This window comes from Scleropages formosus, chromosome 5 (genome assembly GCF_900964775.1).
Source record: "Scleropages formosus chromosome 5, fSclFor1.1, whole genome shotgun sequence".
Taxonomy (NCBI): Eukaryota; Metazoa; Chordata; class Actinopteri; order Osteoglossiformes; family Osteoglossidae; genus Scleropages; species Scleropages formosus.
This window is the reverse complement of record NC_041810.1, coordinates 4,405,627-4,425,992: the sequence shown is the minus strand read 5'-3', so window position 1 is coordinate 4,425,992 and position 20,366 is coordinate 4,405,627. Positions and strand designations below refer to the sequence as shown.

The window sequence follows — 20,366 nt, the reverse complement described above, 5'->3', positions numbered from 1 at the left end:
TGTTTTAACGTTTTGGCACCCTGGTTTTGTTTAGATGCTTTGTGAACACTGACTTGCCTGGGAAGTGAGAATTTTGCGGTGAGAAATACATTTAATGATGCCATCCTTTCATGGGCCAGTTCAGTGAATTCGCTCATAATTTTTGTAACACGGATTACAAATGGACTCCGACTAAAATCTCCTACACAGCTGAGTTGATCATTCCGGGCCATTTTCTCCAAACTCATTATTTTACCAGCTCTTCCTCAACACATCATAACCAAAGTACAGGTACAGGATAATTCATAACCGCAAATAATATGCAAAAATGCTTTGCTTGAAGACCTAAAGCTAAAAATCGATGACATATAATAACAGTATTTATCTTTAATGACCCATCCAAAGCATGCTGGGACATCAGCTGACGTAAAAACTCCAGCACTTCAGGTGACCGGACAAACCACAGTGTTATTATTAATGTAATCATAGTAATGTAATGTAACTGACCCCTTTGTCCAAGGTGACTTAAAACGTCGTTAGATCATCAGCTTTACACTGTTTTACTCATTTGTACAGCTGGATACTCCTGCTGTATCAGTTCAGGGTATAAATAGCAAGTAATACACAGGTGTACACGGTAAATCACTGAGAACACCACGTTTGTACGCGAAAGCAGGAAATAATACCATATTGATTTGTATAATAAGGAACGTGCGTCTTGTAGTATTTATGCACGAGACTTGTTTTTTACATCTTATTTCCACGCAGAGATCTGAGGGCCAATGATCCGATGGTGCAGATCCTCCTCTAACCACTAGAGGACGTTTTTGGATAAAATTTGATCCCGCTGTACACTGAAGCGCGCTCCATAATAATAATAATAATAATAATAATAATAATAATAATAATGACGGTGCAGGCCCAGGCCTGTGATAATGAATCGCTGGCACAAGAGCGCTTGTGTGACATCGCCCGTGTTCTGCGTGGAAACCCGATCCCGGGGCACCGCGGTCCAGGCGCTCCTCTCCTCCGCGGAACGCTCTACGGTGATTGGCCGCCAGCGCCGCGCGTCCTCGCGCCTCCATCCTCGGTGCGCTCCCTCCCCGCCCTGCGCGTCCGAACGCATCGGGACAATCCCTTGTCCTCTGGCTGGAAAGGGGCGCTTTTGCCCCGGATGCACGATATATAATATTAGACTTCAGTATTTAATGCCTGCATTTCATACCTAGTCTAGTCTAAGGGACGTTTTTTTAAGCGCCGCTGCGGTGTTCCGCCGATTCCTCCGCACCCTGTGTGTGTGTGTGTGTGTGTGTTTCTGTGTGTGTGCGCGCGCCGCTGGTGCAGTGTGTTTTTGACATGCACTCTGCTGGGCTGTGCGGACCCAACTAGAAGAAGGGTGCCCGCCATGAACCCGGCGCACCGGGCGAACCCGGCGCACCCAGCGCTGCTCCTGCTTTGCGCGGCTCTGGCGGTCGCTGGCGCGGCCGCCGCAGGTAAGTTCTCAAAGTGAGAGCCTCTGCGAGCCTTTCGGGACACAGTCACCGAGTGCTGTGTGTGTGATGCGTCTTCGAAACTTCCTTGTGTTTCTTCTCCAGCCTGAACGCACACATACTGTGCAAAAACCGTTGAAAGCGTATCATAAAATTGGAAATAATGTTACAAAGTTATCGAGCCATCTGGGCTCTGATACGACATAAGTAAATTCACAGATTTCACTCTGCACACCAAGGGTGATGCTGTAAATTCATACAATTCACGCAAATATATTGATTTTATCCACGCGGTAATGTAAGTGATATTTAGGATTTTTTTTTTTTTTTCACTGAGTGTGTCAACATTAAGGAATGAGTCATTGAGTTATTCTTCACATTTTAACATTTGGACTCGAAATTGTGTTAGCAATATCTTAAATTTGAACTGAGCAAAAGCAGTTCAATAGATGCAAAAAAATGGAAATAATAGAAAAGTTGTTTCCATGTGCTTCGCTTCACTTTCTCATCTTTTTCGCTGTTGGTGTCCAATACTAAATGTCCTTTCGCAAGTCCTTCATCTTCTGTTTGATTCCTCTGTTCGACTCAATATAAACTGCATGTAGATATACCACATTTCTGGATTTTATCTTGAATAATACCTAGATTACTTGTATTTATGTAGCCAACACTGTGTCTTATTGATTACTTGCAGAAGGAGATCATGATATGCGCACAGAGGTTGGCTTTAGACCCTCTTGATTTTTATTGGATGTCTTATATCCCAAAGGACATTAAATGTGATGAAATGCTGGGCTGGGTCAAGGACCTGGATATGAGATGCTGTTAGGTTGGACCCTTTCTTTGGTCTACCGTCTGTGGTGCACGTACTATAAAGTTTAGCAATTGTTGTTCTGAGAGTTATTTTTGTGAATTTTTAATTACAAAAGTTGACCACAGTCCTGCTCTCCAGTGGGTCTGGGGTTCGAGTCCCACTTGGGGTGCCTTGCGACGGACTGGCGTCCCGTCCTGGGTGTGTCCCCTCCCCCTCCGGCCTTACGCCCTGTGTTACTGGATAGGCTCCGGTTCCCCGCGACCCCGTATGGGACAAGCAGTTCAGAAAATGTGTGTGTGTGTGTGTGTGTCTTTTATGCTGACATATTCTCATGAAGTGTTGTCAGAAATATGTGTGTTTGCCTTAAAAAAAGTCCACTAAGGTAATTGCACCTGTGTATTTTTTTGCCTAAGTTCTCTGCCCTGCCTTATCCTTTTCACCAAATTTAAAGCATCAGCACCCGAATTCTGTGAAGCACAAAGGTTTTATATAAACACCTCATTTCATTTGCTTACCCAGGGCCATTCACAGTCCTGTAGCCGATGAAAGTGAAGGACGAGCCGACCCGCCGCTAACCTTGTCTTTCCACAGGACTGCTGTGGTTACACTGCGTTGGCAATGGGCTCATGGGAAGGGAATCAATCCCAGCAGGTCACAGTCTCTCGCCACCTGGTAACTGATGGAGGCGCAGATGGGGTGTCACGTGACGCAATGTCGGCCCGATTCAGGGGTTTCGGATTCAGCGTTACGCTTCTCGAGATGACGCGTTGTTGACTTTTTATTCACAGGCCGACCCAGAAAAGCGAAACACCAAAAAATGTCGGCTGAAACGCAGATAAAAAAATATGATAAAACACAAACATCATTTTTTTTTTTTTGTACAGTACAGTGCAGTATTGCTACTGCAGAGTACTTTGCACCCTGTCTGCACTGCTATTACACACACATATGCGGAACCAAAAAAACCTGATTGTATTCTTCCAAACAACGTCCCTTAAGTGTTTTCGTTAAAATTTAAGCATCTGTTTTGTTATTACATCACTTTTTTTGCAAAATTTTTGTCCCAAAGACTTATTTTTACTGTGTCATAATGATCTCGCTTTAAGTCTGTCGTACCGAAACTGTTTTCCTTAGAAGTTGTGATCATGGTGAAGTGGCAGGATCTATGAAAACATGGGGTAATAATTAACAGGGTTTGACATATTATATTTTTCCCTGCCAGATGCTGCAATCTTCACCTCCCCAGAACGCTCATTACAACCAACACACAAATCAATAAGCCCACGTAAAACACAGAGGCGTCATCAAAAAGCATTTCATTTACTGGAACGTCTTGGTGAATATTGATGGTGAGAAGTGAACAATTTCCCATTGTTGTGTTTTCATTTGCTGAAACGGTGCCCTGCTGTCGTGCACCGTACAGCTGGCAGATGGCACGAGTGCCGCCGGTTCGCTCTCGCACGCTCCTGCGGGTTCATCATCCACGAGACGAACCGATCCGAGTTGCCCACCCCCTGTCGTTGCCGTTGCGGATCAACGTTACTCTCGGTGTCGCCGGCAGGCGCGGCGGGTGATGGGAATATCTACTACTCGGCAGGAACGGATGTATGAGGCACAGGTGCGCTGGTGCTGATGAAACAGTCCGGTGCCAGACGGACACTTCTAGATCTTAAGGGGATCTGTCTGCTGATCTTCACGTGTGCTGAAGGCTTTTTCCATGATGACTGACGTTTCCCCCGTGTGCGCATGGGTCCATGTGCGGTTTCGCCCTCTTGCTTCACACGTGGCTATCGTTAGAATCAATAACCGGTACTTCAACGGGAACAAGTACTCCATAAATAAAAGCACTTTTACAATTACATACTATGTGCTGAGGTCCATATAATGTAGTACGTTATTATTTTTTCTGATAGAGGCCTTAAGGGAAACTCAGTGATGATAATGTTCCATGATGACATTAAAAGGTATTTTCGTGTCTCCGAATATCATACCAACCCACATATTTTTAGGGATCATGTCAGTATTGTGATGTAAACGTCACTAGGAATAGTTTGTTTTGTCTCTCATGGACTTTGATTTGAATTAAACTAGACTACTAGGGGACAGCTGGTAGTGCATTGGTTGGCGCTTCTGCCAGTGGATCCAAACGGCCAGCTCTACTACCCTTGAGCAAAGGTACTTACCCTAAAATTACTCAGTGATATAAATGGGTAAATAATCATAAGCTTGTAATAACTAGTAATAAGTAATAAGTAGTCAACATTGTAAGTTGCTTTGGAGAAACACATCAGCTAGATGAATAGATGTAGACTACTTCAATTCAGGTCCTTTTCATTGCAGACATAACCAATTCGGGATTGATTCTTTTAGGCATATATCATGGGAGTAAAGCCTGTCGAAAATGTTTTTATCGAATACATTATATATATAGTACATACAATTTTTCATACATTGCCGATGATTGTAGTTTTAGTTGTAAATAAAAAGGCAGAATATATATTGTAGCCAAAGCTCCTTGTCTTCAGCTGAACAGATAGTCTAGGTACTTACCGTCCCCCAGGTACAAAATGGGGCTCCACGTGCAGAAAACTGCACAGTGATGGAGAATGAAATTTGAGGTTTCGTGTTCCATGATCTGCTGCAATCCTGAGCGGAGAAATTATATGTTTTGAAAGTTACAGTGGTTAAAAACATCTGCAGTCTTGTAGCACTTACTAATAGCATTTGTGATCCCCAGGTTGCTCCACTATGACATTTTGAAATTGGTTTCAGTAAGTTTTGGGCAACACAATATTAATAAGCTGAAAGGGTTCATTCAAAGAGTCAACGGTACGAGACATTTCTTCAAAACATCCATACAATTACTAAGGAAAGCAGAGAATGGTATACCTAAAATGTCATGTCATAACGTCTACCAACATGCCTAATACTCACGTTTTATCACCTTCACTTTTTTTTGAGAGAGAGACAGAAAGATGCTGTGATGCTGGGTCTATTTTTAGACGATCAAGTCAGACTGTTGAGTTTTGAGATGATGGAGGGTGTCCGCCAGGACTCCGTTCAAAGGGGTGAGTGCTTTTCTCTGTAATGCTCACATCCGCAGCCTTTGTGTGGCAAGAGCGGGTAAGGGTGGGAGAGGACAGAGGCGAGAGCTTCCCTGGTACCTTTTCTTCCCTCATTTTATGGCCACTTTAAATAAATCAAGAGTCATGGATGTGGTAAGGGCTTTGTGTGTTGGGGAGAACATCCCATGACTAATGGTGCTGGAGACGGTGCTGTGGAGTCAGAGGTGGAATCGTGGAGTCAGATTCGGAAACAATTATTGGGGATTATCGAGTCGGAGTTGGTAAAAAACGTACCGAGTCTGATTAAATGTACTGCATACGCCGGCATGTAAGACGATCCGGCGTATACGTCGACCCCCGAAAATGAGAGGTGTAATATAGGTTTAGGCCAATATTTGCCAGATGAGTCAACCCCCAGAATAACGTGCAACTTTTGGGCAGTGCTGTGGAGTCGGAAGCAATCATTGGGTTACTGGAATCAGAGTCGAAGGTTTTGTGTACCGACTCCACAGTCCTCGCTGGAGACGACCCATCACTTTGGTGTTAAGCGTGTGTGAACAGATTTGGGTCTATCTGAGATATTTTAGGCAGCGCTTGGCTCAGTGCTCCAGAGGAGCGTTCGGCATTCATTGAACCCGTGTTTGTGATGACACATCTCAGGGCTACAGGGACACCTCACAGACACCTCATCATCAGTAAGACGAGCGCGTTGCCTGAGCGGTGCTCTCTGATCAGAACACCGCCTTCGGTGCTGGGAAACATCAATCTCCCTGCCATGCCTGTTTCACCTCAAATATGTTCACAAGGTCTTTGAATGACATGTACTGTTTATTTATTTCAATGTTGTTGTGGATGTGCTGTAGCAGTTCAACGTTTGAGCACACCTGCTTGCAGGCAGGCTTTTCATGACTGTCTAAGCTTAAAACTATAATACCATGCATAAACAATGAAAATTTCAAACGAAAATTAAAATGTTGGACACTGTACATTGGACATCCAAATCAAACCTATACAATTAAAACTGAGGAGAATGATAATAAAAAAAATACTTGTAAGCATGTATACTTAGGTTTTTTATTATTATTTATGTATATGTATACTTATGTATATTTCTGTATATGCATGTATACTTAGGTAATTTATTATTATTTTCTAAGCTTCACTGTGTAACTGCACACCAAGAACGAACATTTTAAGCGGAAATGAAAATGGACATCCAAATCAAATTTATGCAAATTAAAATTGCTGGCAGCAATGGAAAAAAAAAAAAAAAAACTATCCAGCGTGTGTGTTCAAACTTTTGACTGGTTTTCTTTAGTTCATTGCTTTGACTCTGTGTTTGGGAATTTCTAACAGTGTCGTGTGAACCACTTTTACCGGAAAGGATCCATCATGGCGATCTGCATATCGGGTCCCACAATGCACTGCTGTCAGAGGCAGCTTTGAGCCGCAGCGTCTTTCCCCGAAGCACAGCAGACGGCCCTTGCGTGATGTTCCTTTCCGCTTTGTGGCTCTGCGTCAGCTGACGGCGGTTCTGAGTTGATGTCGGTGACGCAGCTCCCTGTCTGATCTCCCTCCAGCCCCAGGCGCGTTTGCGTCCCTGGCCGAGATGGAGGACACTCTGCTTAGGAACCTCTTCCAGGACTACCAGAAGTGGGTCCGTCCCACCCCGCATGCCAATGACACCATCACAGTCCGCTTTGGACTCAAGATCTCCCAGCTGGTGGACGTGGTGAGAAATACTTGCATAGCAATAAATAACCAACGGTGGAATAACCTTTAATCCTCTTCCTGAGAGAAGTATGTGCACCACCCAGTTTTACTGAATGATTTAAACTTTCTAAATACACTTGGGGTTTTCTATCTGAGGACATACATGTCTAGGGTAAAATAATTTCTTAATATGAAAATAATGAAAAAGGGTAAAAAAAAATAAACACCATAATAATCCAGGAACGATCACAAAACCGCTGCTTTTGGATCCCAAGGTTACAGGTTCGAATCCTGTCTCATGCTGCAGTACCCTTGATCAAGGTATTTACCCAAAACTGCTGTGGTTAAAAAAAAAAAAAAAAAAAAAACTGCCTTTGTCTGTATGAATAAGTAAATAGCTGTGGCCAGGCTGACATTTATTTACTCAGCAGACACTTTTCTCCAAAATGACTTCCAATGAACTCTATGTAGTGTTATCAGCCCACACACCTTATTCACCATGGTGACTTACACTGCTAGATATACTACTTACAATGGGTCACTCATCCATACATCAGTGGAACACACTCCCTCTCTGTCACTCACACACTGTGCATGAACCTGAACAACATGTCTTTGGAGTGTGGGAGGAAACCAGAGCACCCAGAGGAAACCCACACAGACACAGGGAGAACATAGAAACTCTACACCGCCTGAGCAGGGATCAAACCCAAGTCCTCTCACACCACCCAGGGGCTGTGACACAGGAGCGCTACACACTGTGCCACCCACACCACACCACACCACGCCACCCCACACAACTTGTCACTGCTCATCACCTTAGACCATGCTGTGGAACCGTTCAATCTCTCGGCACCTTACTCAACACTCCTGCGCTCATCTCCAGCTCGGGGACGTGGGTGAAGGCTGATCTCTGGGAAATTCATTTAAAAAAAAAAAAAAAAAAAAACAGAAAAGTACATTTAAAAGGGTTTTAATGACCACTCTGTGGACTGGTTAGAGATGTATGGCTCCACTTAAGCTGATTATTTTGGAGGAATTAGGCTGTGCCATTTGATAAAACGCCCTCGACATCTAACATGCAAGAAAGTCCACCAAGTGGGAGCTGTGTGGTGCACTTTGGAAAAAAAAAAAAACGGGAATGAATCGAATCAGCAGCGGGCAGGATGGCAGTTAAGAACACTGACTTAAAACAAAAATGGCCAGTTCAGGTTCCAGGAAGGGTCCTGCTGTTGTACCTTTAAGAAAAGTCCATAAATACCACAGTACAATTATCAGCAATAAAAGCACACTATTTTACACTGACATGTATTCATTTAGTAGACACTTTTCTCCAAAGCGACAAACATCTCATCGAAAATACAATGTGTTCGTTACATTAGCAGGAAGAGACACTTAGATGCAGTCGTGTGATTTTTAAGTGCAGTTCGTTTGTTTCTTTCCACCATATGAACCAACGTTCATCGCACGAGTAGCCGCATATTAGATATGCTGTCAGTGCACACCACTATAATTAATAATGGGCTGTGAGCAGAGCTCTGAAATCCCACATTCTAACCGACGGTGGAAGTGTCAGCACGTGGAGCAGCAGGTGGCGTAGTGGTTAGAGCCACCAACTTTCTGCTACAAGACCTGGATATGAATCCAAGATATGTGAATCGTTCCAGTAAAAATGACCTTGCTGGACAAATGGATTCATAATGAAGTAGTTCGCTGCACCAGACTAATATTTTAAGCTGCTTTGAAGAAATATGCCAACTAAACGAATAAATAATAATAAATGGCCGCTGTGGCCGTACATATCCTTGTGCTGCAATCATCTCCCGCTTGAGTGATGAGGGACAGATGAACCCTGTGAAGGAGGAGGACAGGATGGAACTCAGCATCAGGGTTTCATTATTATATGAGGTTTTTAATTTTTTTTTTTTTTTTACTTTACTAAGCTTCTATCTAGCTCAGCTGTAATGCGTCACAGGGACAGTTGCAGTGCTATATTACATTTCCCCTCCCTTATTTTCGAAAGTTTGTGAATCCCGTGCTACCTAAGGGAAATAGAGTCCCCAGCATGATGCCAAGAGCGCCAACTGCATCACTCAGCACGCAAGGACAGGGCATCTGCGGTCTGCTTTCAGTCTGCACACCTCCGCCGAGCAGAGCCACTACGCTTCGAAAGGGCTTCAGTAAACACAGCTCTGCGACTGAGTGCGACTAAAACAATGTGCTTCTGGCAATAAACGTCCCTGTATTTCTCGGTTGTCGCTTCGTCCGATTTTCGGTGCGTAATATTCAGCTTGATGACTCAACTTGATCAGCAGAGATGGGCAACGTTTTTGATTTCACCTAGGGAATCGTATTGTTTAAATTATCTATCTATCTATCTATCTATCTATCTATCTATCTATCTATGTCTGTCTGTTCACCCGTCTGCCCGTCTGCCCGTCCATCCATCCATCCATCCATCCATCCATCCATCTGCTTGTCTCTCTGTCTGTCTGCATCTATAATTAATTTGAGTGTTTTGCTTAAATGTGTATTATGTCAGAAGAAGTTATACTGTCCTCTCCTGGTCACAGGAATCAATTGCCTGCAAAACAAAAACAAAACTATGAATGTTTGCATGCAGAATAAAAACCTAACGGGGGGGGCGTGTTGTCACAGTGGGTTGGACTGGTTTCTGCTTTCTGGTGGGTCTGGGGTTCAAGTCCCACTTGGGGTGCCCTGCGATGGACTGTGTCCCTTCAGCCTTATGCCCTGTGTTTCCGGGTTAGGCTCCGGCTCCCTGCAACCCTCTATGGGACAAGGGGTTCAGACTGTGTGTGTGTTCTTCTACCTTACATTTACATGTATTCATTTAACAGAACACAGTTACATTGTTACATTACAAAAATACAATGTACATTACATTAGCAGAAAGAGACACTTAGATCCAGAAGTGTGATTCTAAAGTACAGTTAGTTTCTTTCCACCATATGAACCAAATAAGATGAGCTTCACACCTTCACATTTAGTTGACACTTTTTCTCCAGAACAACTTACAACAGTAAGGTCACAATTATTTACCCATTTGTACAGGTGGGTAATTTTACTAGAGCAATTTAGAATGAGCACCTTGCTCAAGGGTACTACAGCTGGAAGTGGCAATTGAACCTCTGGATCCAAAGGCATCTGGTCTAATCACTACACTACCAGCTGCCCCTTTCGATGGACCTTTTCGTCCCTTTTTGGACCCTTGAGTTGTCCAATTAGTTTATTCATTTGGGAAGTATTTGACACCCGGGGGGGGGGGGGGGGGGGGGGGCACAGGGGTGCAGTGGCATGGTGGTGCAGCAGGGTTGGCCGGATCCTGCTCTCTGGTGGGTCTGGGATTTGAGTCCTGCTTGGGGTGCCTTGCATTGGACTGGCATCTTCTCCTGAGTGTGCCTCCACCCCCTCCCAGCCCTGCACTGCTGGGCTAGGCTCTGACTTGATGCGACCCTGCTCGGGACAAGAAGCTTCAGACAGTGAATGTATCTGACACCCCAAACTCAGTGTGTTCAATGATGTTTTTAACCAAGCTTCTGTTCGCCACCTTCAGGACGAGAAGAACCAGCTCATGACCACCAACGTCTGGCTGTGGCAGGTAAAGAAACCGCAGGAGGTTACGAGGAAGGCTGCTTCCCCACTTAAAGTGCAATTACTCACAGCCCTCTTCATTAATTATGCAGTCACTGTTTATTTTCTTATTTGCATTTTAAAGCGCTTTAAATCTCCGCTAAATATCCGATACCTCGGTGCGTAGCTGCGGTCATAATGGGCAGGTTTCTCTGGCTAATGTGCTCTAGTAGAACTAATTGAGAAGTGCCTATGCCGGGAGGAATTATCGGCACCCTCCGGGGAGGCTTTTGAACGGCCTCACACTGATATCAAGGGCCTTGTTTTAAGAAGAGCTTCAAACGGAACGGAACTGCAAATATAGGGCTAATTTAGCTCTACGGATTCAATAGCTGTGAGTCGTATCTGTGCTTAACTCACGCTGTGGTTGCAGGAGTGGACCGATTATAAACTACGCTGGAACCCTGAGGACTACGGCGGAATTACCTCGATAAGGGTGCCGTCCGAGAGCATCTGGCTGCCAGATATTGTGCTGTATGAGAAGTAAGTTTTGTTTTGGTCAAACACCCATTAGTGGTCCAATCTTAAAGCGGCTCTTCAAAGATGCATTTGTGGATGATCCTTCTTTGACTGGTCCTTAGTGCAGATGGGCGCTTTGAAGGGTCTCTGATGACCAAGGCCATTGTGAAGCACAACGGCTCCGTCACATGGACACCACCTGCCAGCTACAAGTCGGCCTGCACCATGGACGTCACCTTCTTCCCCTTTGACCGGCAGAACTGCTCCATGAAGTTCGGATCCTGGACCTACGATGGAAACATGGTGGACCTGGTCCTGGTGGATGACCATGTGGACCGCAAGGACTTTTTTGATAATGGCGAGTGGGAGATCCTCAATGCCACGGGGATGAGGGGCAACCGCCAGGATGGACTCTACTCTTACCCTTTTGTCACCTACTCCTTCATCCTCAAGCGGCTCCCACTCTTCTACACGCTCTTCCTCATCATCCCGTGCCTGGGCCTGTCCTTCCTCACCGTGCTGGTCTTCTACTTGCCGTCTGATGAGGGCGAGAAGCTCTCCCTCTCCACCTCCGTCCTGGTGTCACTTACCGTGTTCCTGCTGGTCATCGAAGAGATCATCCCTTCCTCCTCCAAGGTCATCCCGCTCATCGGCGAGTACCTCCTCTTCATCATGATCTTTGTCACGCTGTCCATCATTGTCACCGTGTTCGTGATCAACGTGCACCACCGCTCCTCAGCTACCTACCATCCCATGGCCCCTTGGGTGAAGAGCCTCTTCCTGCAGCGCTTGCCCAGGCTGCTCTGCATGCGAGGCCACGCCGACCGCTACCGCCACCCTGAGATGGAGATGTGCAGCCCTGAACCCCGGGGCCAGAAGCAGCAGCGAGCCTCATCGGGGAAGGAGGATGAGAACCACGCCTGGGTGGACATCCTGGAGAGGGCCACTAGCTCTGTGCGCTACATCTCATATCACATTAAGAAGGAGCACTTCATCAGGGAGGTGAGGCAAACTTAGACCCCAAGACACAGGATGATAATAATAATAATAATAATAATAATAATAATGTCCTCCATTCTGTCACTTCTCACGTTAGTCACCATTTCTACAGCAACGTTTGCTATACAAGCTTTGTAAGACTTTTTCAAAATGATATTTACTTCCAGTTACGCTAATGACATTCATTTACAATGATTGAAAATAATTTATGTGAGCTCTGCAAAATGTCAACGTATGCAACGTTTTTCATCGTGTTATGGATCACAAATGTCAAGGAACATAGTGCATAAGTTGTAAACGTTGTGGAAGTGAGTTCAGTTGAGGTGGTCTCACACCCCTCTTTTGTCTGAGCACATTTTACTGGCACATATTGACTTTTACTTGTCAAGAAATAGAAATTTTAGAAAATATCAAAAAAAACTCATTCATTTGTAACATTATTCACCAGGATACTTTTACTACTACTACTAATAAAAATAATAATAATAATCAATAGAAACAAAAACGATACTGAGTAGTAGTTCAGCGAAATTCTAATGCCCTAAATGAGCTGTAGTAAGAACTAATTATGATCAACGGCTATAAATCAAAATTATTGAGAAATAGCTTCTTGTGATTCAAATACAGAGTCGTTATACCTATAATCTTTCTTTCGAATAATTTTCTTATTATTTTTTTTAATTTAGCGTGCAGCATTATTAGGCAATCCAGGATAATAATCCTTGACGGAAGGACAAAGTGGCTGTTTTGCTGACTCTCGACCGGAGTTCGTTCCATAGGATGTCTCACGTGTGTTGCTGCAGGTGGTTCAGGACTGGAAGTTTGTCGCTCAGGTGCTGGACCGTATCTTCCTGTGGGCCTTCCTGTCCGCCTCTGTGCTGGGCACCATCCTCATCTTCACCCCGGCCTTGCAGATGTACCTGAGCACCCCGCCCTGAGACCTCCTCACCGATGCAGCCCTCATCACGCATCACATCATCACCACCGCACTGATGCACCATCACAAGACAAGAATGCCGCTGGAATGAGCACTTCATCCCAGTGCTTTTCACCTAACATCAAGCACAATAATTACATTAAGCACAAAATATTCAAACACTGTAGATTTCATAGAAGCTCTGACCACGATTTTCGGTGATTACAGGAGCTCACTGTTAACTATCAACACGTTCCTGCTTTTGGGAGGCTGCTTTAGTAGGGTATTGTGGAACTTTTGTTTTTTTATTTTTGTTTAACCATGTATTCAACCGAGTATTTTGTGGTTCGTATACTTTTTTGATGCCGTGTACAGTCCGTCAGTATTATTTTCCCGTTTTCCGAAGTCGCGCTACTGAAACCGTCGCCCATCATACTGTAAACGTTCATCCACAGAATTTTAAGAATAAACAGCTTTAACTAGTTGTTGTTTGCCTTTTAATTAACAGTATGTCAATTAGAATACTTATTCATTTGCCACTTGGGACAAAATTACACAACTTAAAACTGTGGAATTTCGCTTAGTGAAAAATTCTGTATGGAATATTCCCAGTGGTGGTGGGCAGGATAATGTCTATACTCCTTTTGGCAGGAGTGCTGGTCAGCAGGTCCAGGGACACTAACATGGGGGCAGTGGTGGCTGCTCCCCCCATCTCTTTGTCTGTTTTTCTTTGTACTTTTGTTTACTTTGAGTTGTGTGTCGCTTGTGTGTCAAATAAATAAATGTATCTGTAAAGAGTTCACACCGCACACACAGCGGCGGTATCTGTACTCACCCTGCTGAGCTGGAATGGATTTTGTTGGAGGTGGAGGCATCAGGAGTTAGATGGTTACTGGTAAGCTGTAAGAAAAAGGAGGAAAAAAATTAATGGATATGAGTGAGTAATAATAATAATAATAATAATAATAATAATAATACCACTTCTCACTTTAGTCACTATTTGTACAGCAACGTTTGCTATATAAGCTTTGTAAGACTCTTTCAAAATGATATTTACTTCAAGCTACATTAATGACATTCATTTAAAATGACTGAAGATAAATTATGTGACGTCTTCAAAATATAAACATATGCAACGTGTTTCATCTTGCTATGGATCACAAACCTGAAGGAACATAGTACATAAGTTGTAAACACCATGGAAGTGAGTTCGGTTGAGGTGGCCTCACACCCCTGTTCTGTCTGCGCACATTTTACTGGCACATATTGACTTTTAGTTGTCAAGAAATAGAAATTTTGCAAAATATCAAAAATAACTCATTAATTCGTAACATAAAGTGCCAGAGTACTTTTTAATAGTAATAATAATAAGAATAATAATAGAAACAGAAAACTGTACAACGATAACTACTACATGGAAGTACACCAAAAAAAAAAGACTGTCTCTCGTTCATCTCACTGTCTGGCACTAGGTGTCAGCATGTGATGAGAAATTACATATTTTTTAGATTTATTTATTTCTTCATTTATTTATTAAACCAGTAGTTTTTCCTTATTTGCTGTTTTTTATATAGACTTTTTTCTCCAAAGTGATGTGGAATAAATATTAATGTTTAGCAGAATCCTTTTCCAAGGTGGTTTCCGTTGATACATACAGTTCATTAAATTCACTACAATCATTCACACTTCTGTAGAGTAGCAGTGTAACACACACACACACACACACACACACACACACACACACACACACGCCCAAAGGCAAATGAGGGTCATCATTTTTTATCGTACGATCAGAAACAGATCTTCAGCAACATAGGGCAAGCTTTAAGCTGTAAAACTGGCTTCACGCGGCCAGAGTTTAACGTCTGTGTCATCGATGTTCGTCAGATCCACTGACGTGGGTGTGTACGTGGGGCAGTGAGTCAGCAGATGTTCTGCAGTTTGTTGCTGCTCTCCGCATGGGCATCCAGGGCAGTCTGCTAGTCCCATTTTGTACGCGTGTGCCCTGAATCGGCCGTGCCCGGTGCGTAGTCGGTTTAGGCGCTCCCAGCAGTGTCGGTGTAGCTGGCTTCCAGGTGGTTTAGAGGATGGCACCGGGATAAATCTGTGTAGCCGTGAGCCACTGTCCTTAGTCCATTGCTTTCGCCGCTCGGCTTCCGCCCAGGCCTTCGGTGACATGCCGCTGGTGTTGTCGAGCATCTGCACCACGCGCTGATGGAAAGGCCTTCGAGATTTCAGGCGGAGTTGCTTTTGTTGGCCGGAGGTGATAGCGGTTAGGTGACTGTTAAGCAATGAGCTTTTATCGTTTAAGGAGTGTTTTGCCAGTGCTATGCACTGTGCATTTCTCCTGATATCAGGTGGAGGTATGCCGCTTATGACAGGTAAGTAGTTTGTTGGTGTGGAGCGGATGCAGCCAGATGCAATTCTCATTGCGGTGTTCAATGCTTGGTCTACTTTGTTAATGCGGGTGCTTCTAGCCCATACTGGTGCACAGTATTCTGCTGCGGCGTATATGAGTGCTGCTGATGTTGTTTGTAGGACTTCGAAGTTTGCTCCCCATGAGAGGCCAGCTAGTCTTCTCAATAAGTTGTTCCTTGCGTTTACTTTCTTTGGCAGTTGGTCTAAATGATGTTCAGAGTCATCAATTCACCTGAAACATATAACCGTAAGAGGGCACTCATGCAAACATGGGGAGAACCCCCAAACTCCACCAGGTGACCCAACAGGGACTTCACAGCTTAGGTGCTACACACTGTTCCACCCCTTCTTCAGGTGTAAATTTTGAAGCAAGTCCACTTTAAACACGTCAGTATTTCAGAGACGCAAGAACTGCACCGAAAAACCATATTTATTCATAATCTACGAAACTCATACCTGCTCTGTCCTTCACTTATACAGTATAAGTACCTTTTAATTCACTTTCAGTGTGACATATGCGAGGTGCTTCTTGATTTTTCTTCTCATTTTCCCGTTAAAAGCCAAAGTAGTGTGCTGAAAGGACGAGGGACCAGAAGGAGACTGGAAAGAATGGCAGCGAATGTTATGGGATTGTCTGGAGCGTCGAAAGACGGGAAGAAAAACAAAAGAGATTGATGGGGAGAGGAGAAACACGAGCGGCACAGAATCTCCGTGCAACTCATAATCTCGTTGAGTGAAGTCGGCAGACTTCTATTGATTTCTTTCGTCCCAGTCATAGCATTGCACACGTCGCCCTCACCGGGTAGATTGCTGCTGACATCTGGATTGTCTGCAGCCCCCAGAAATTTCGCGGAAAAAGTCAGTTCGGAAAAAAAAGACGTATAAATTAGTTAGTGAGGACTGACAGATCGTGTGTTTCCGTGCTGGTCTTATCGCAGAGCCAAGGCCCAGCAACTGAAGGATGTTCATGTCCTTGTCTAGATGAGTCTCCTTAGTGTCACACCTGAATGTCAACACTGTCTATCACTCATGCTGCCATTACTACTGTGTGTTTGTAACTTTGATTAAGGAACTAGACAAATATCTCTTAAGTATGAAGGTGAGTTGAGGGACTGAGAAAACTGGACATGTAGCTTTATACACACACACACACACACACACACACACACACACACACACTTTCAGAATCGCTTGTCCCATACGGGGTCACTGGGAACTGAAGCCTACCCGACAACACAGGGCGTAAGGCCGGAGGGGGAGGGGACACACCCAGGATGGGATGCCAGTCCGTCGCAAGGTACCCCAAGCGAGATTCGAACCCCAGACCCACTGGAGAACAGGACCCAGTTCAACCCACTGCGCCACCACGCCCCCTCTTAGATTTATAGAAAACAAAACACTTTGTACCAACACCAAAATCTAATCCCAACTGCAAAGCATGGTGGTGGGAGTATAATGCTGTGGGGCTGACTTGCTGTTTCAAGGCCTGGATGGCTTGCAATCTTCGAATGACTAATTATTAAATATTTGTTCTATACACATATCACAATTTAAAATACTATGAGTGTTAAATAAGACTGTCTTTATTATTATGACTTAGATGAAGATAAAATCACATTTTCGGAGCTATTGCTGTGGAAATCTGGAAATATCCAAAGGAGTCACAAACTTTATCTCACAGCTATACACAGAATACATTGCCTGTGACAGACAAGAAAATAAAGAAATAAATCAGGATGTGAAATCATACAAAACCTACATGTTTCAAAAAAAAAATGTTTACTAGTTATCCAAAAAATTATATCAATAATGTCATAATACCTAAATGATGACTTCCAAAGTCTTACTACATTTTCATTACATTTACGTATTTATCAGATGTTTTTCTCCAAAGCAACTTCCAATGAACTCTATGTAGTGTTATGAGCCCACCCACCTTATTCACCGTGGTGACTTACACTGCTAGATACACTACTTACAATAGGTCACTCATACATACATCAGTAGAACACACACACTCTCTCTCTGTCACTCACACACTATGGGGGAACCTGAACAGCATGTCTTTGGAGTGTGGGAGGAAACCAGAGCACCCACAGGAAACCCACGCAGACACGGGGAGAACATGCAAATTCCACACAGACTGAGTGGGAATCAAACCCATGTCCTCTCGCACCTCCCAGGCGCTGTGAGACAGCACAGGTTTTAGCACATATTTAACCTTCACTGTCTCTGTGTGAAAGCCTATAAGACCCTACATTGTATTTATCAAAAATTGCCAATTCATCTGCTATTCATTTTTGCTTATTTAATAATTATTAATGGAGCAAGTCACAAAAAGATATGTTGCAATCAAGTGTAAGAAAATTTTAATTATAATTTTACATTTTTTGCAATCATGAACACCCACTTCATCACCCAGGAAACTCATTTAAAAGGCATAATAATACTTCATAGGGAACCAATACATTAGCAAAAAAGTTCAACTTCAATGGTCCAGTGTCTCAGAACATCCATCTCAAGTCAGCAACCTTGCATCTCATTTTTCTTTTTTTCTTTTTTTAAAATAATCCCAGTGCGAGGAATTTAGTTCCTAATGGTTCAGTACCTTTGTGATTTTCACTGAGCACTGGGAATAAGGGAGCCGCAGCAGCGCCCTTCTGCACTGACCTTACAGCGCGTATTGGCTGTCTGGGTGTGCAGGCATCCGATGGACTCGTCGAGTGTGTCACTGGCAGCTGTGTCTCCTCTCCAGCCATCGCAGAAGTGGCAGAAAAGTAGGCCACGTGTGTGTCTTTGTGCCACTGTCAAAGCAGATCTGAGCAGAATGACAACAGGCTAATTCTCCTGCCTGTGTCTTATAATTCCCTCGACACGATCTTGATTCTGCGTCGTGTTCTCTTCCAGATACGCAGGCATCTCGATCAGAGCCTGGATAACACGCAAGCTTGGTGACACAGACAATGGCAGCCCTCCTCACTCATTTTGTCTAGATGACATGTCTTTCCCGAGTCTCCCATTGACAGACATGAGGAGACGAGCTGGCCTCGCTCACCTTCAAACGTAATTCTTTTATAGATCCTAATCGCTACTTTGTTGTGTTTCAATTTGCATTAATTTATTTGGTCCCAAGCGGTGTCGTGGCAAACAAGGCTTAAGGGGGAGGGGACACACCCAGGACAGGACACCAGTCTGTCACAAGACACCCCAAGCGGGACTCGAACCCCAGACCCACCAGAGAGCAGGACCCAGCCAAACCTGCTGCGCCACCGCACCCCCCTCTTTTAAAACACAATTATTTATTTTACATTCACATTTATTCATTTAGCAGACGCTTTTGTCTAAAGTGACGTACGTCTCAGCAAAAGTACAATTTATCCATTACATGAAGAGGAGACAAAGCTGCAGACATGAAAGTCTCAAGCAAACCTAATTTGTTACCTACTACTTGCTGCACCGAGGTTCATTGTTCGAGTAGGTGCATAGAACACAGGATAGACAAATCCTGATACCTTTCCACCATTTCTTTTTTTTTTTTTTAATATTCTAAGATACACAAATAAGCAAGTACAATGCTGGAGAAGTGACTGAAAAAAGGTTGTATCTGGGGATGCTTATGGAGTTACGATGCGTGAACAGTTACACCATGAATGAGCCGGAACAGATCTTGGGCGAAGTGGATCTGGAAAATGTGGGTTTTCAGACCCTTCTTGAAAACAGACAGAGTTTCCGCAGTTCTGAGTGAGAGGGGAAGGTCGTTCCACCACAACGGACCCAGAACCGAGAACCTCCGAGTTCTACCTTTCGTGCTCGGGACCACCAAGCGAGCAGAAGTAGACGAGTGAAGGGGCCTGGCTGGGGTGCAGCGGTTGATTAAGTCTTGTAAATAGCTAGGAGCAGTTCTATTGATGCATTTGTACACAGTAACCAGGGTTTTGAATTTGATTCAGGCAGCTATAGGAAGCCAGTGCAGAGAAATGAGTAGAGAAGATACATAGAAGCACTTTGGCAAATCAAACACAAACAAACAAACACACACACACACACAGCTTCTGAACCGCTTGTCCCATACGGGGTCACAGGGAACCGGAGCCTACCCGGCAACGCAGGGCGTAAGGCCGGAGGGGGAGGGGACACACCCAGGACGGGACGCCAGTCCATCGCAAGGCACCCCAAGCGGGACTCGAACCCCAGACCCACTGGAGAGCAGGAGCCGGGCCAACCCACTGCGTCCCCCTTCAAATCAAACACAAATTTATAATTTATGCATCTTACATCAGCTTTTACTTAGGCACTTCTGGGTAAATGTTGTTGGAATTTATATTTTTCAGTCAGTCTGGGGTTCTTTGGAGTGTTCCATGATAAAGCACGAATAAGATAAAGAAATTATTTCACAGATGGACACATTTCTCCTCTATTCTCATATACTGCAAGTGTCTGTTATCTCCCTGTGCCAATAAAACAGAGCATTCAAAGCCTCCTGAACAAAGCTGTAGAAATTACAGAAATTCCATAGCAGACCATATTTACATATTCCGCACATGGTTTTCTCCAAAGCAATTTCCAATGAACTCTATGTAGTGTTATCAGCCCACACACCTGTTTCACCGCGGTGACTCACATTAGTAGATATACTACTTACACTGGATCACTCATCCATACATCAGTGGAACACACACACACACTCCCTCTGTCACTCACACGCTATGGGGGGACCTGAACAGCGTGTCTTTGGACTGTGGGAGGAAACCAGAGCACCCGGAAGACTTACACTGCTAGATGCACTACTTACAATGGGTCACTCATCCATACATCAGTGGAACACACACACTCTCTCTGTCACTCACACACTGTGGGGGAAC

General features: G+C 44.2%; 1 protein-coding gene across 2 annotated transcripts; it reads left to right on the top strand.

Annotated features, from left to right (window-relative positions):
* The first annotated feature begins 980 nt into the window (after positions 1–980).
* Positions 981–13,839, top strand: LOC108930849 (neuronal acetylcholine receptor subunit non-alpha-3). Of its 2 annotated transcripts, XM_018746322.2 has the most exons (6): positions 981–1,472; positions 6,929–7,080; positions 10,636–10,680; positions 11,086–11,195; positions 11,294–12,173; positions 12,974–13,839. In XM_018746322.2, the coding sequence occupies exons 1-6, from the start codon at positions 1,385–1,387 to the stop codon at positions 13,106–13,108; spliced, it is 1,410 nt and encodes a 469-aa protein (XP_018601838.2). In that variant the 5' UTR covers positions 981–1,384; the 3' UTR covers positions 13,109–13,839. The 2 variants fall into 2 exon arrangements, with proteins under 2 accessions (XP_018601838.2, XP_018601839.1); XM_018746323.2 differs by lacking the exons at positions 981–1,472; positions 6,929–7,080 and adding an exon at positions 8,528–9,336.
* Positions 13,840–20,366: the final 6,527 nt, after the last annotated feature.

What these genes read in the sequence shown, in the direction of transcription:
- LOC108930849 (XM_018746322.2), top strand. Translation starts at nt 1,385, where the DNA reads ATGAACCCGGCGCACCGGGCGAACCCGGCGCACCCAGCGCTGCTCCTG. An exon ending in CGCTGGCGCGGCCGCCGCAG is followed by an intron (nt 1,473 to 6,928) that starts GTAAGTTCTCAA and finishes ATCTCCCTCCAG; the next exon opens with CCCCAGGCGCGTTTGCGTCC. An exon ending in TCTCCCAGCTGGTGGACGTG is followed by an intron (nt 7,081 to 10,635) that starts GTGAGAAATACT and finishes CGCCACCTTCAG; the next exon opens with GACGAGAAGAACCAGCTCAT.